The following is a 12,190-nucleotide window of genomic DNA, read 5'->3' as shown; positions in this document are numbered from 1 at the left end:
TCCATAAGGAAGAAAAATAGTGGAGGACACATTGTTTTCTTTTCCTTCCCCTACCTCAGGATTGACCTTATTAAGGGAGTTACTAGCTCCTAAATGACTCTCTGCATTTTGCCTGAACTATTGTTAATTAAAGATTTATTTAGGTCAATAAATACTCCAAAAGATGGAGAGGCCAGACTATCAGTCATTATCATAACTCAATGAGAGTTAGCTCAGTTTGTATGTCAGTAAAACTAGAGAGTAGAAAGCTGCTCCCCTAAGATGAAATATGGGGGTAAACTCTAGAAATTGGGAACTTGGCTCTCCCCTTTTTTCCTTATCTCCTTGTTTTACCACTCCTGGCAGAGGATTGAGGAAGCAGAAATTTGATAAGTATTAATTATATTTAAACCTTGAGGAATGGATAGAGAGACAACAGTGAATTGCAATAGTTTTCTATTTCTCATTGAGTCCATTGGGTGCAGGTTATCAGACTGAGGATCTTCAGAATGGTCCTCCACAGAGTCTATCTATTCTATCTCCTTAAGATGAACTCAAAAAAGTTTGACCTATTATGTAAAAGTAATATAAATCACAGCTATTTAGAATACCTCTACTAAATGACACCATCCAAGGTATAATCCAGACATACAACTCTATGCAGTGTTTGAAGAGAGATAAAGCATGAGTAGAATAAAAATCACTACAGTAAACCAATGTGCTTTGAGGTACCTCTGGAGATCTACTCTCTTTTATACAAAACAAATTACACTTATTTTTATTAAATTAAGCAACATTATTAGGGGGATGTACCTTTAAATGGAGTACAATAAGTATACTGTTATTTGGATTGCAATTCAAAGGAAAGGAGACTACTCCAGAATAGGGTAAGGTTGAGAACAGAGCATACAACAAATAAGAGCTAGCACTTAAATAGCACTTCAAAGGACAGTCAAGTGCTGTACATATCTTGTTTGATCCTCACTACAATCTTCTGAGGTAATGTTATTATCCCCAACTTATTATTATATTAATTATATATATATTATATAATTATTACTAAATTATTATATAAATTCAAAACATTACTATTAAATAATGTTATTATCCTCAATTTATGGATGAGGAAACAGAGGCTGAAAGAGTTTATATAAAAGTATCATGTCTGAGTAATTGTCTGAGATGGGATTTGAAATTGCATCTTCCTGATTCCAAGTCCAGTACTCTTTATTTTCTGGGCCACTTCAGTGCCTGGGTGAGACAGGGCTTTGTCAAAAGCCCTGGGTTTGAGTCTCAATTCTATTATTTACTAATAATCACCTCCCTGTACTTCACTTTGCTTTCTCTAGCTTGGGGATAATCATTCTTGCTGACTTTTCTCATAGGACTTTTTGAGAAAAGCACATTGTACATCATACAACACTACAAAAATGTGGGTTGTGGTTTATTTGTTTTTCCAGGAATTATCTCAGAGTGGAAAGGAAGGCAGTGAATAGCGGACAAGAGCAAATTAATCTAATGGAGTAGTGAATTAAAAAGAAAGGGAAGGACAAAAGTGTGTTATACAAGAGAGATCAGGATAGGACCTAGATTTTTAAGCTCATGGATTTGGGGAATTCCCAGGGGAAGAATCACCTTCTACCAATACCAGCCAACTTAGGTCTTAGAGAGTTGTTCTGAGAGGAGCATCAAGCCTGAATGGAATAAGAGCCACTCATACATATATGAGGATCCCTAGGGGCTGTGGAGTGACTTAGCTTTAAAAAGTCATATATCATCCATGCTTTACTATATTTTTATTTCTTTTGTTCATTATGTCCCAATGACATTTTAAACTGGTTCAAGCCACAATAAGGAGGTTGCAGGCACTGAGTGACTTGGCCAGAGGAGTGCCACTACTAGCTAGGTGTTATAAAAATTAGAAAAATTGGGCCTCATAACTGAAAGACTAAGGAGAGCTAAATTAATGTAATTCAGAAAATTGACTGATAATTGGGAGATCTGGGGGAGAACAACATAGTATATTTTATTCCCACCATTTCCTACCTTCCTTTCTATTTACATGCTACTGAATGAAACCAGAGAAAAATCACAAAATCATGATAACTGGGTCCAGTACAGATTTCTGTAATACAATTCCAAGGGGATATAGCCTATAAAATTTATAAGATCATTTCAAGCTCTAAATCTTATGATTCAATGATAAATAAATACAATTTTATTGTAGAGAAATACTGATGAAAAAACTACAAAAAAAAAAAATACTGAAATAAACACATTATAAGAAACCATAGGACTGCAATACTTTATCTTAGAAATGTTTAAAGCATATAATCTATGAACTGTCACAAAGTCACAGCCAAAATAATAGAAGTATCTTGAAGTTGCCAAGTGCCAGGCACACATTTATTTTTCTGTCAAACCAAAGCCAAGATAACCACACAAAAAAATGACAACTGTTCTAATTAACTCAGCAATTTGCTTCTTTTCCAATCAACTCCTTAAAGGCAACAACAGTCTCTACAGAGGGAGGATAGACATTAAATTTAATAGAGATTTAAATTTAATAGAAATAAAGTCTCACGCTAAGGTTAAAAAAATTAATCCGCTGTACTAATAGAAGGTGAAAAGATTAAAACTAAAAAGCAATCCATATGAAAAATGCCTGGAAATCTTTGGGCCTGAATTTTCATCGGGACATCAGCATGCTTTGGAATTTGGGGCTTCATTAATAAGAGTAGCATAAGAGCTAACAGTTCCACTTATCCAAGGACAAGGGATGAAGATGCTACTATGTTGGGAAGACTGGGAAATGGAACTGTTGCTAATAACCTAAAGGGAGCACCAGCTTCTCCGTATTCTGTGGTTGCCAGACTGAATTAAAAGTAAGGAGATCCCTGGACTCTGAGCTGCTGCTGAGACTAAGCCTGTAGATGAGGTCACTTCACAGCAGGGCACTGCAGCTGTGGGCACTTGGTTTATCTGCACGAAGCTCCCAGTGTCTATGCTCCTTTGTTTTCTGAGACAATGAGGAAATTTTGTGCATTGGGTTGTACTAGACTAAAAATTGCCTAAGGCCTTTGGCAAAAAACAAGCTCAGAAAGTAGTGATGACTAAATCATGTGGTCAGCAACAGCAACAACACCTCCATGATCTCTTCTGGACCCTCCCCCTCCCCTTTGTTCATTTATGCTATAGATCCTGGAAGTACGTAATCAAGGAACCAAGACTGTTGAGAGCAGAAAAGAGAAGCCCCAACTCATGCTCTGAAACTCACTCAGCCCATGGTTTGCATATACCTAGTTATTTACTCCTCCATAAGAAGATGAGTTTTGTGAAAGCAAGCACTATTCTACCTCTTTTGTATCCCTAGCTCTCAATATGACACCTGACATATAGGTGCTTAATAAATGCTTGCTGACTGAGTCAGTGAATTGGGCATGTGACTTTCCCTCTTTAGACCTGTCTCCTATGTCAAATAAGGAGATTGGACTATATAACCTCTTAAGATTCTCTCCAATTCTGAAATTCTATAATCTCTAATGAGCTAAATAAATAAATCAAAAACAAGATTACAGATACACCCAAAATCAATGCTAATGAAAACTTCAGATATTATTTAAAAACAGAACATTCTTTTTGCAAAGCTCTCAATTGGGGAATGGCTGAACAAGTTGTGGTATATAAAGTTAATGGAATATTATTTTAGAAAGGTCTGGAAAGATTTGCATGAACTGATCCTGAGTGAAAGAAGCAGAACCAGGAATAATATACTGTACACAATAACAATAAAAATGTGCAATGATCAATTATGAAAGGCTTGGTTCTTTCTCAGTGGTCCAATGATCCAAAGCAATCTCAATAAGACAACAGAAAGTTCCATCTGTATCCAGAAAAAGAACTAAGGAGACTGAATGGAAATCAACACATGCTATGTTCACTTCTTTTTTCTGTTTTTTTTTTTAAATAGCTCCCATGAATTTTCCTTTTTACTCTGATTTTTCTCTCCCAAAATGATTAATAAAGCAATACGTGTCATAAATAAATGAATGAATGAACAAATGCAGAACATTTTTCAACTAATCCTTATACTTACTGTAATATTCCAGTTGATCTGTGGTATCCTTGTGTGAAGATTAAGACTGAACATAAGCAGCAAAACTCCAGTAATCACAAATGCACTGCAGCTCACAAATTCAAAGAAATAAAGTCCTTCACATGGGGAACATTCCATGATAGTCTCGATGCAGATGAACGCAATCAGTGCCAAAACCTAAAAAGAGAAACAGAAAGATCCCCAGAATATAAATATATCTATGCATGCTTGTTCAGCAAATCAAGAGATACACTGAATGGAGAGAAGCTTGTATTTCTCCTATAGGCACAGAGGGGCCATTCAAGCTTCTGAACATGTTCAGTATATCCTAGAAACATCAACTTGGCTCCTGTGTCCATGATGGACTGGAATAAGAAAGATTGGAGGCCACTGGGTCTTAAGTAAGAGTTTACAAGAGACTGAGACAGACAGTGTCGGTGAAGAAGTGATGAATGCCATAGATATTAGCGACTGAGTGCAAAGTCTGTGTCATATGTTATCATTTTATGACAGTGTACACAGTAAGGACTTCATAACTAATACTTTTATAGTTTTGAGGGTTGCGAAGAACTTTACATTTACTCATGTAAGCCTCAAAGCAATCCCATGAGATAGATAATGCAAGTATTTTAAAGCCCATTTCACAAATGGATCATCAGAAAGTTTAAGTGACTTATCCCTGAATCTCAGCTAGTAAAGTGTCCTAATTAGAATTTGAATGCAGACCCTCTTGATTTCAAGTTCACTTGGTCTTGATGAATTAATTAACATAGGGAATACAAACAGAACCTACACTGAGATCAGAAAGCCTCAAGTGGACTAGGGATGGTTCACTTATAAGTATCAGAATTACATGCCATAAAAAGTTCAAAGGTTCCTACCAATACTTTGTGAGTATGATGTCTAAAATGTAATTTTTCCAATTGCGTATGTTTAACATATATTGGATGGCTTGCTGTCTAGGGGAGGGAAGTAGGGAAAAGGGAGGGAGAAAAACTTGGAACACAGGATTTTGCAAGAATGAATGCTGAAAACTATCTTTGAATGTATTTTGAAAATAGTTTGTTTTTTTTTTAATGAACTCTTCCTCTCCTCCCTACAGCCCAAACCAGCTCCTCATTCTGACTTTTCTATTTCCGTTCTTGCTTAATCCATTCTAATTATAACTCTACCATGAAACTCTTAAAATGCATCTGTACACTAAGAGCAAAGTTAATACCTTGTTGCATTTCTATCCCAAACTAGTAATGATTCAAATTTGATCTCCTAAGTCCAAAAACTCAAATGCTTCTCTAGATGTCCTTCCCAAAGTTACTCTACATAAAACTACATAAATTCCCCAACTAGATGACAACATATCTACAGTCAGCTGAGAAGGGACCACATATGGGAAAACTTTTTTTTTTTTAATTCTCTGTAACAAGATCTAGTAATCTTTGGTAAGAAATAACATACTGTACTGATGAGTTGCAAATGCCTCTGGTATGCTAGCTTCAAGCTGGTACGCCAACTTATTTTAATACAAGGAACTGCAATTTCATCAGTAAAGGTCCCCTTCACCTTCCTGAACCAATGCAGACTAAAGTCACTCCACATCTTAGTCAATTGTTCACTTAGAGGCAGGTCCTGAAACAAACAGGTTGTCACAAAGCATGTATTCAAGCCCTTTCCAGCTTAGATATCTGTTTATATTCTCTGGAATAGCCTTGGAAATGCCAAAGTCATACTATTCCAATAAGACAGGAATAGGACTTTCTTTTAACAGCAGGACATTATAAAAATGTAAAAGCCCAGACTGATCCTTAAAAAGAAGTCTGTACCACATGGAGTCTTGTTCTTGTCCTCAGCTTGTCTACCTCAAGATTTTGACACTAGACAGTATGAATTCTTTTAATATAATGTGCTCATCTCAAGCACATAAAAAGGATAAAAGTAAACAGTGAACTATGGAAATTCTTTGTAAAATGTCAGTTTTCTATTCTTAAATTTTATTAAATTAGCAAATAATGTAGAAAGCTATTCCAGCCACACTACATACTTTATGAAAATATCAACAATGACAGTTGAACTGGCTACCAAAACAAGTGAGAATATTTGAATGGGAAAAAACATAGCTCTCTATCACCTTAATCACCTTAAAGTATGACTTAAATTTCTCCCATTGTTTCTAATTTAAAAAAAAAAATACTAGTTTATGGTAATCATTTTAAATGAGTATCTCAAGAAAAACTTGCAAAATCACTCACAAAATCACAACATTTAAGAATTAAAGTCATTATCTCCATTTCCCTGACCACGGCAAAAGTGAGGCAGAAAAAAATTTAAGTCAAAAATCAAGAAATACAAAGTTAAAACCATCCATATTAGTTGGAATATAGCACATAAAATGTCTTTCTAGATTTTTTTTTTTTTGGTTAATGGGAACTCTCAATTACTAAAGACTATCTCTAAAGTAAGCCACTTAACAAAACTCAAAAATCTTTAAGCATGTGTACAGCAAGGAGGGAATGTAGCATTTATAGTGGATTGGAGAAGAAACTACATTTGGAATCAGTAAGCTCTGGGTTCAACCAAAGATCCAACAACATAAGTCTGGGCAAATCTCTTTGTACTTAATCTCTATGTACCTCTGATTTTATCTACTAGGATGAGCGCCAGGACGCCAGTCTGCAGCTTCCATACTGAGAAAGAGCTGGTAAAATCAGAAATCTTTGAATATATGTATGTGTGTATGTATGCATTTGTGTATATGCACAAGACACAGAGGGTGCAAAGGGGGGAGGAGGGCAGAAATCACACACTCTCCCCCTGTAGGGAACTTGTAACATAGCCAGAATGGTAAAAGGGTGATGATACAGATGCAAGGAAATAGGATTAAAGATGGAGCTGAGCCCCAGAAGCCTCCCACTGCCACCATTCTAGATACACAAAAGCAGGCTCTGGCTCCTGAAGCAGTGCGGGCTTTCGCACCAATGCTCTTCCGTGTATGGTAGAAACCGCAGTAGCAGCCAAGAAGTAACCAGACTGGCCAGTGAGTATCAAGCGGAAGGGAGGGCGAGGTGGACATATCATTTAAGTCATCCCAGCATTACCGGACTCTAAGTCACTAAGAATGTAACTCTTCCGCGCCTCAGGAGCATCTTCAGGAGGACATGAGTGTAGGTTGAGAGATGGACCCCATATGACTCCTTCACTTTACAGAGGAGACTATAAGTCCAAAAAGACTGAGCGCTGCCCACATTCACACAAGGAAGACGTGGCAGATACTAGGATTTTAATGTAGCTCCTCTGACTCCCCATCTAGCACCGTCCATTGACCACACATTGATTGTGGCTGAAAAATGCACCCCTTGGTAACTGAACTTCTTAGTGCAGTTGGTGGCGCCATAGTCCACAAAGTGCTAAACCCTAAGGCGGGCAAACTCATCCTCGGGAGTTCAAATGGGCCACAGAAACTAGCTGGATGAGCCCGGCCGTCCCCTAACCCCGTGGGTCTCAATTTCCTCATCTGTCAAATGAGCTGGAGAAGGAAAAGGCAAGCCAGCTGATTCATGAAAAGTTGGACATGACTGAAATAACTGAGCAACAACAAACACCTTCCAAGGGCAAATCGGGGCAGTGAAACTACCTGGCCCGGTGGGCTTTGAGTTAAAACAGAAAGGACCGAACCCTCTCTCTGGCATCTCCTTATTTTGAGTAACTATAACTAGCCCATTCTCAAAGTCTCCACTACCTTATCTATAAAGGGAGAATAATAATCTCTTCCACCTGCCATACATACTTGTTTTAAAAAGACACATTACACATTTGAAGGCAATGTATAATGAAAATTACAGTGTAAGCCTGAAAAGTAATTAGTGGGGCTGCTAGTCTAGCCCTTGGGCTATACCGGTATACCTCTAGGTCAGGCCTTCCACCACACTGAGGCACCAGCACAAGTGGAGAGGAGGTCCTGGGCACTCCTGCCATTACATCTGTCATAGCATCTTCGGGTTAGGTTTCACACATATCTCTATGTGTGTATATATGTATGTATGTGTATATGTATGTATGTATATCAAGCAAAATAAAATAAACTGGTAGAAACGCTTTGTTTTGGAAGAGATGAAGCACTATACTCTACTGCCTAGAGAAAATTCTCCAGTTAATTATGCAGAACTAAATGGAAACACTAATTTAATGATCCAAAAATCAGTCATTGCTCAAAATGCTTTCAAGAGCCCTGGCTTATCATGAATTAAATAGTTGGGACTAAGAACAAACCCTCATTCCATTTTGAAACTAATTCATGAATATTTTAAGATGAAACTGAAAACTTAGTGGAAAACTAAAACCACTCTGCCAAGGTGGGAGCCACCTCTTTCCTCCAGCTGGCGCCACAGCTCGATGCCTTCTCCATAAGGAAAGAAGGGAAGTTTGGAACCAATAGAGAGGTATTAGGAGTACAGACCTGGAGTCAAGAAAGCCTGAGTTCAAATCCTATTTCAGACACTAGCTGTGTTGCCATAAGGACTTAATTTCTGTCTGCCTCAGTTTCCTTAACTGTCAAATGGGCATAATAATGGCACCTTTCTTCCAGAGTTGCTGTGAGGATCAAATGAGGCAATATTTATTTTTTGCAAGGTAACTGGTGTTAAGTGGCTTGCCTAGGGTCCCACAGCTAGGAACAAGTTTCTGAGGCCAGATTTGACTCCTGGGCTGGTGGTCTAATCATTGCATCATCTAGCTGCCCATGAGACTATATTTGTATCTAGCATGTAGTAAACATTGCATAAATCTTGGCTATTATTAATATATAATGTTTGTAAAACACTTTGCAAAGCCCTATATGCCATCACTGTTACTGTAATTGTTCTAGAACATACACTTCCTGGTAAGCAAAAGGAGAAGTTGCACCTTTACAATCCACACCCAACAAATTGTTACTGCCCTACAGCTCACTTTCCAATTTGTGCTTTCTTCCCTAATAGAAACAGAATAATAGAAATAGCAAAAGCTATTTTCCTTTTTTCTATTTATATCCCTAGTGGTTTAGCACAGGGGTAGCCACTTAATTAGCACTTTATTTTTTTATTCATGCATTTATTTGAAGAGTTCATTTTCTATGACAGCCTCAACCATAATGCAAGCACAATATCAAAATGATTATTTGTGAATTGTTATAAAGCATGAGCATTATACAACAAATCTAATTAATATGTGCTAATAGTGGAGTCTTTCATAGGCAATAAAATCCCTAAAAATATGGAATTTTAAAACAAAGAATGACAAATACATTATTGACAATTGTTTGCCACAATATAAAGCAATCTAAAAGAACAGAACTGTTATATTTCTGTTGGCCCAGTGGCCCAGAATAGGCCACTGCTCACGATCAAATGAATCTGTGATCTTACTCATTCAAAACCCACAGTATTTGAGATAACACCACCCATGCCCATTCATCCACCGTGACTCTAGCCTATGAATCTCAAAAGTTCACCACAGGAAGTCCACCCTACTAGCTAGAGGTAGTCCTTTCTTTCTCCCAACATATTTTTCAAATAGATAGTCAATAAGCATTTCCTACATGTCTACTATTTGCTAAATGTCTACCTTCTGCTAAGCACTAGGGATACAAAGAAAGCCAAAAGTTGGCCCTGCCCTCAAGAATTTCAGATTAGTGGGAAAGACAAGCATGCAAACAACTATAAACAAGTTAAGATATAAACAGCATAAATTGGGAATAATTTTAAAAGAAAGCAGTAAAGATTAAAGAGGTCTAGAAAAGGCCTCTGCCAAAAGATGGGATTTGAGCTTAAGATTTAAGAGTGCCTTATCATTATTATTCATTGTGTCACAGAAGAAAGACTGGCTCTCAAAAGCTATATTAATGTTGCACAGGCTCTGGCAAGTTCAAATCAAAATGGAAAAACTTTGAGTACAAAGCCTAATTGAGAGAAACTGATCACTGAAGACTTCATACAACTCACAAGAAATATTTAAAGTAAAGAGGCATAAAGGGGAGCAACTGGCATGGGCTGCCAGTGTTCTTATGAATGAAATTGTGAATCCTTGCCCTCAAGGTCCCTTCCAAATCTAAATCAGTACTGAATAATTTTTATTGATAAGAATTACTTAAATTCATTAGGCTTTAAATAAATATTTGGTGACTGCTTCAAATTTAGTACTAACCTATGAGTCCTTCAAATATTCCAGTGTTTGAGTGGAACAAGCCAATGTAAGTACTAAGTGATTTGTATGCCTTATCAAATTCCAGCTAGGTATTTCTAGAAATAGTCCCACCCACCTGTGAAGACCATATCTGAAGGCCACATTTTACAACCAAAGCTAAAATGCAAATCACAAACTCATGTTAACAAGCAACCTAACAAAGCATAAAAAAGTGGAAATTGGATTTTTCTAATCATTTTGTAGGATTATCAATATCAAGAAAATATTTTAGAACATAAACAAACTAGAAAATTGACTTGAAAGGCAGAAGTTTAATAATGGGAATTTTTCCCTTGCTAATCACAGCGTTATGATATAGATGGAGGGGAGAGGGAGAGAAAGAGGGAGAGGGAGAGAGATCATGAAGCTTTGGACACTATTTTTTCTTGACTAAGCTACCTCCCTTCCTCAGTCTCTTACTTGCTCATCATCTGCATCATTCTCCCTAAACTTAATTGTTCCCTAAAATTTATGCTAACTTCTCTTTTTTAGGTTATCTATTATCCCTCCCTTTCTAGCCCCTCTCCTCCCTCCTCTTCTTCTCCCTTTCTTTTTTAATTATCAGTTCTAAATAAATGTACCTCAGATACTGATAAATCATTATTTCTTATGTTAATAACCAATTATTTTTCCTCTTTTCTATTTCCTCATTCAGAAATCATCCCCTTTAAGTTATCCAACCAGTCTTTGAAGTGCCCAGATGATAATGAGATAAAATCTTGGAACAAAAGATTAAGAAATTCTAGTTTAGATAAATCAGTACATTCCAGCCCATTGTATATTAATCAGATAGGTCTGAATGGAAGTGGATTCCCCATTCGCCTAGGTTACACCTAGACAGGGTGGTAAGAGTATCAATGAAGTCTATCTGTCCAAGACTGAATGATCAAAATTGCAGCATCTCCACAGACCCTCATTTGAATAAGCCCATCTCTCATTATAAGTCATCCTTTCATTACCTGTTAACTAATCAGAGCTGATTGCCACCATCAGGAACAGTACCACTTCCAAGGATATATAAGCACTGAGTGGATTACATGAATGGTCTCTGGTTAAGGAAAGAGCCAAACAACCTTCCTCTTATTAGTTCTTCACTAGCATACTAATAAAATGATTAACTACCCAGAAACTATATCCCTTGAACTTTTTATAGATCATAGTATCAACCTCCAATTCCACAAGAAATTCAATCCTATATCACCTGTGATCTCTCAAACATTTCAGACTAGATGTCTGAGAGATCTTTCCCCCAACCCTTTTTTCTCTTCCAATATTCTTACGTTTGTTGAAGAGACCACCATTCTTTCAGTCTTCCAAAATCTCTAACTTTGGCATCATCTCCAACTCCTCACTTTCCCCTACCACCCTACATATCCAATCAATTGTCAAATCTGGCAATTTCTTTGTAACAACTCTCTTCACCCCTTCTCTACAGCCACTGCCTCATTCAGGCCCTCATTACTTCTCACCTAGATTAAAAGCCTTCCAACTCATCTCCCTATTTTGTCCCTCCAATGCAAGCATTGCTGTCAAATTAATTTTCCTTAAATTAATTAAACCCTTAACATGGATCTGGCCATATAACTCCTCTATTCAATTCCCTATTTTCCAATTCCTATTTTCTCTAAAATAAAATATAATTCTTTTTAACTTCAACCTGGTTATAACTTATCTTTCCAGCCTTGTTGGGTATTACTTTCCCTCCCACAATCTTCCAAAAAAAGACTCCTCACCTCTGACCTAGACTTCTTTTCCTTTAAAATACAGATTAGGAACCATCTTCTGCAAGACACTTTTCCTTTTTCTCCCAAATGCTAGTGCCCTCCTTCCCTAATTACCCTGTATTTAACCACTATGTATATATTTATATTAACTTTATGCTTATACTGTATGCATTTTTAT

At 37.0% G+C, this 12,190-nt stretch overlaps 1 protein-coding gene across 2 annotated transcripts in view; it reads right to left on the bottom strand.

Moving 5' to 3' along the window:
• Window positions 1–12,190, bottom strand: part of CMTM4 (CKLF like MARVEL transmembrane domain containing 4) — an 84,456-nt gene that overhangs the window by 28,665 nt on the left and 43,601 nt on the right. For both annotated transcript variants that reach the window (XR_004231660.1, XM_031950328.1), the window contains exon 2: window positions 4,076–4,252. Coding sequence is in view for 1 of the 2 variants with exons in the window: in XM_031950328.1 (XP_031806188.1) it covers window positions 4,076–4,252 (177 nt within the window). In the remaining variant the exon portion in view is untranslated. The remainder of the gene's footprint in view (window positions 1–4,075; window positions 4,253–12,190) is intronic.

The sequence above is a fragment of the Sarcophilus harrisii genome, chromosome 2 (genome assembly GCF_902635505.1).
Source record: "Sarcophilus harrisii chromosome 2, mSarHar1.11, whole genome shotgun sequence".
Taxonomy (NCBI): Eukaryota; Metazoa; Chordata; class Mammalia; order Dasyuromorphia; family Dasyuridae; genus Sarcophilus; species Sarcophilus harrisii.
This window is presented reverse-complemented; position numbering and strand designations above follow the sequence as displayed.